The 3,631-nt window shown below is 40.3% G+C and overlaps 1 protein-coding gene across 1 annotated transcript; it reads right to left on the reverse strand.

Moving 5' to 3' along the window:
- Positions 1 to 48: 48 nt before the first annotated feature.
- LOC101576370 (MIT domain-containing protein 1-like) lies at positions 49 to 3,627 on the reverse strand (the record flags this gene model as incomplete). The annotated part of the gene is made up of 3 exons (XM_004648815.2): positions 49 to 198; positions 2,736 to 2,822; positions 3,538 to 3,627. Coding segments are annotated over 3 exons (327 nt in total), but the record flags the coding sequence as incomplete, so codon positions are not given.
- Between the last annotated feature and the right edge of the window lie 4 nt (positions 3,628 to 3,631).

Below are 3,631 nucleotides of genomic sequence, written 5' to 3' on the forward strand. Positions count from 1 at the left end.
TATATTTGTATGCAATTATATAACAGAAATTTTAAAACTATATTTAAGCTACATAAAAATTAAAGTATTATTATACACACACCTAATTTCTCGGTCATGTACTGAAGAAGAATATTCTATTTCCAAAAGCACTCCATGATTCCTGAGGGATTGTTTTATTTCTTCCAGGCCACTACTTTGCTGTACTCTCCCACAACCCTGTTAATAGCAAAAATATAATTTGCTGCTTTAGTTATAAACATTTCAAATTATCCCTATGCTATATAGTGAATATTGTAGGTGGATCAAAATTTTAAAATTCTACAGTATTTTGAAGGCCCATTATCTCAAACAAACAACCCAAGAATGTGAAGTGGCTTACAAAATAAGTGACTTTATATGTCACTTATGACCATAACACAACTTCAACCTGTCTCAACTAAAGGTATTTTAGTAATGATGTTTGGTTATCCATGTGTAGCTGCCCACTTAAATTTATTCTAGAAATCCTATTTAGAAGCATCCCTGTTTAAGTTCTGTTATAGTTTGTATTTGTCTCCCAAAGCCTCATGCAGTCACTGGGGTACTGTTCTAGAGTTTGTGATTAATTCAGGATCCAAAGCTGGGATTATGGGTGTCAGATATTTTGTCCCAGCAATGAGAGAAAAGTAACTGAGACAGAATTTGGAACCAGAGCTGTGGAGTCATTGCTATGACTAAACCTGATCATGTGGATTACAAGCCTTTGGGAATGGTTTATGAGAAGACATAGGAAGGGTTTGGAGATGTTGCCTATGAGTAAAACACTGGAACAGCTTCGGCTGTTTTACATGGGAGAATCTGGTCAGAGCTCAGAAGACCAGAAGGCTGACAGAGATCCTGCCTGTAAAGACCAGACTGGGGAGGTTTCTTCTGGGAAGGAAGACTATATTGGTTGTTGGACTCCAGCCAATCTGTGTTTTGGCTTGGCAAACAGTTTTGTCTACATTTTGCTCAAATCCAGAGATTTTGCCTGAGACTAAGATTAAGCAGGATGGACTGCTTAATCTTGCAAATGAAATTTCAAAGCAGTCAAATGTTGAAGCAGTGGCATGGCTATTGTTGGGGGCTTTTAGGCAGATATATGTTGAGAATCAAGAACAAAGAAAAGAGCCTAGCTAGATGATTTAAAATGCTGTGAGTTTGGCCAGAAAGGAAGCGCCAATAAAGCTGTGGTCTGCAAAAATAGAGCTGAGAGGATCTCCATTGCCAGGAAGGAACTAGAGAATAGAACGGATAGCCTGAGGGCATCACAGGAAGCAGCAAGTCTCCGCCCTTTGCAGCCTTCAAATGACAAGGGTGAGGGACTTTGCCCTGAGGAGAGAGCCACAGAGCACCATGTTCCAGAATGGTGCTGGCATAGAGAATTTGTTCTTCAAAATCTGGTTCAGAGTGCTCAGAGATCCAGGCTCTCAACTCCTACAGCCAAAAGAGAAGAAAGCCTGGCTACTGCTCCAGGTGGCAGCAGACCTTGGCATCATTCACGTAGCATTGGTTTTAGGCAGGCAGAATGCAAGAGTTCTGAGCATAAGAAGGCTTCCACCTCGATTTCAGAAAGTCTGGGAGGTCAGGGAGTATGCCTCTGAGAGGGCAGTGTGTGAAGCAGAGAGCAAGTTTGGAAAAGCCAGGAATGTGGATCATCTAAGGGGAGCAATGTGGGAGCAAAGTCCGCGTAGGGAGAAGCCATGGGAGCCAAGAGTGCCACAGGTATAGAGCCACATGGAGCTCACAATTCGCCACAGATTGCTTCAGATGTTCCACATGGAACTATAGGACTTAGTGTTCACCCTTCTGGACTTTGGACTTGCTTTGGTCCCAATCCTGCTGTTTGTACCTTTTGGAATGGTAATATTTATCTAGGGCCATTGACTGACTATATGAAGTGTTTACCTTTTCATTTGTACAGGGGCTCACAGCTAAGACTTGGGATTTGGACTTTTCAGCAATGCTAAGACTATTAGGACTTTGGATTGTTAGAGATGGACTAAAATGCCTTTTGTATAAAGGGATGTGCATTAGTCTTTGGGGGTCCAGCAGCAGAATGTTATGGTTTGTGTATGTTTATTCCCCCAAGGCATCATGCAGTCATTGGGGTACGGTTCTAGAGTTTGTGATTAATTCATGATCCAAGCCTAGGATTATGGGTGTGAGTGATGCTGGGATTACGGGTGTGAGTACTATACCCAGACTGGGTCAGATAGCCTGAATGCAACATAAGGGACACAAACTTGCTCTCTGTTGCCATTTCTGCCACTGCTTCCACCATTCTGCTCTTGCTGTTTTGCGGTTTTCTGCCACCATGAACTGCTGCCCTCTGCCATGTGCCAATCTGCCTTGGAGCTGGCAGAATATGGACTAAAACCTCCACTAACTGTGAGCTAAATAAATCTTTCTTTTCTTGAGTGTTGGGTGTTTTGTCCCAGCAATGAGAGAAAAGTAACTGACACAAGTTCCAATCAAGATAAATATGCCTATCAACATGCTGCTAAAAATTTATGAAGATACAACACAAGAATTAGTAAAGATTATCAGTAGTGCAGACAGCATGATCATCTAGAACATCCCAGAGAAGAAAGTGACAAATTATGTGAATAGTTTGGGAAAATGGTCAAACCCAAGTCAACATCCTAAAATTAACAGCATTTCCTCAGCTTACATCTCATTATTGAAAAAAGTTAATATGCTAAGCAAGAGAGGTGTTTCTTTCAGGTACCTACTTCATCCAGAGAGGTGAGAAGGTGAATGGTTTTTACTTTACATGGATTCTTAATGAGCATCTCGCAAAATCGAAGGAAATTATACAGCTGCAAGACATTAGGATGGATAATAACTAGCCAGTACAGTAGTTCCTCAGCACTGCGGGGGCGTGGCTTCCAGGACCCCTCCCCCAATTCATAGCCGTGAAGTCCCTTAGGAAAATGGTGCACTATTTGCATAGAACCTGCACATATCCTCCCAAATACTTTAAATTATTTTTTAAAAATTAAGTTTATTGGTACATGTCAGGTACACATAATCATACATTCATCATAGGGAATTTGTACCTCTACATGATATAACATTACTTTAGTCCCATTCCCCTATCCTCCCTTCAATCCCTCCCTCTTCCCTCATTTATAAAAACTTACTTTCCATTTTTTCCTTCTTTTCTCATTTTTTTTCCTTCCCTCCTTTCCCCTTCCCCAATTCCCCTTCCTACTTGAACATTTTCCTATTTCACAATGTCTTTCATACTCTTTGATCTTTATTTACACTTTCAGTTTCTCACACCAGAGAAACAGTGCAGCATTTACACACGTATATCCATTAAATCACCTTTAGATTACTGTAATACTGGATATAACATAAATAGCTGTTATATTGTGTAAATGAACCATGACAAGAAAAGTGTCTGTTCAGTATAGATGAAATTTGAAGCAAAAATTTCCACCTTTAGTTGCATCTATGCATGTGGTACCCACCGAGGGCTGACTATACATGTAAAAGAAGAGTTTACTGTATTTAGTATACTTAACTTACCTGATGAGTGTGTCTAATGTACGGATCTTCTATCCAAACTTCTGTGACTGTCCCATTAAGGTATTCTTTAAAAAGTGACTCATAACCAAAACCT

This window comes from Octodon degus, unplaced genomic scaffold (genome assembly GCF_000260255.1).
Source record: "Octodon degus isolate 3935 unplaced genomic scaffold, OctDeg1.0 scaffold03452, whole genome shotgun sequence".
In the NCBI taxonomy this organism is placed as follows: Eukaryota; Metazoa; Chordata; class Mammalia; order Rodentia; family Octodontidae; genus Octodon; species Octodon degus.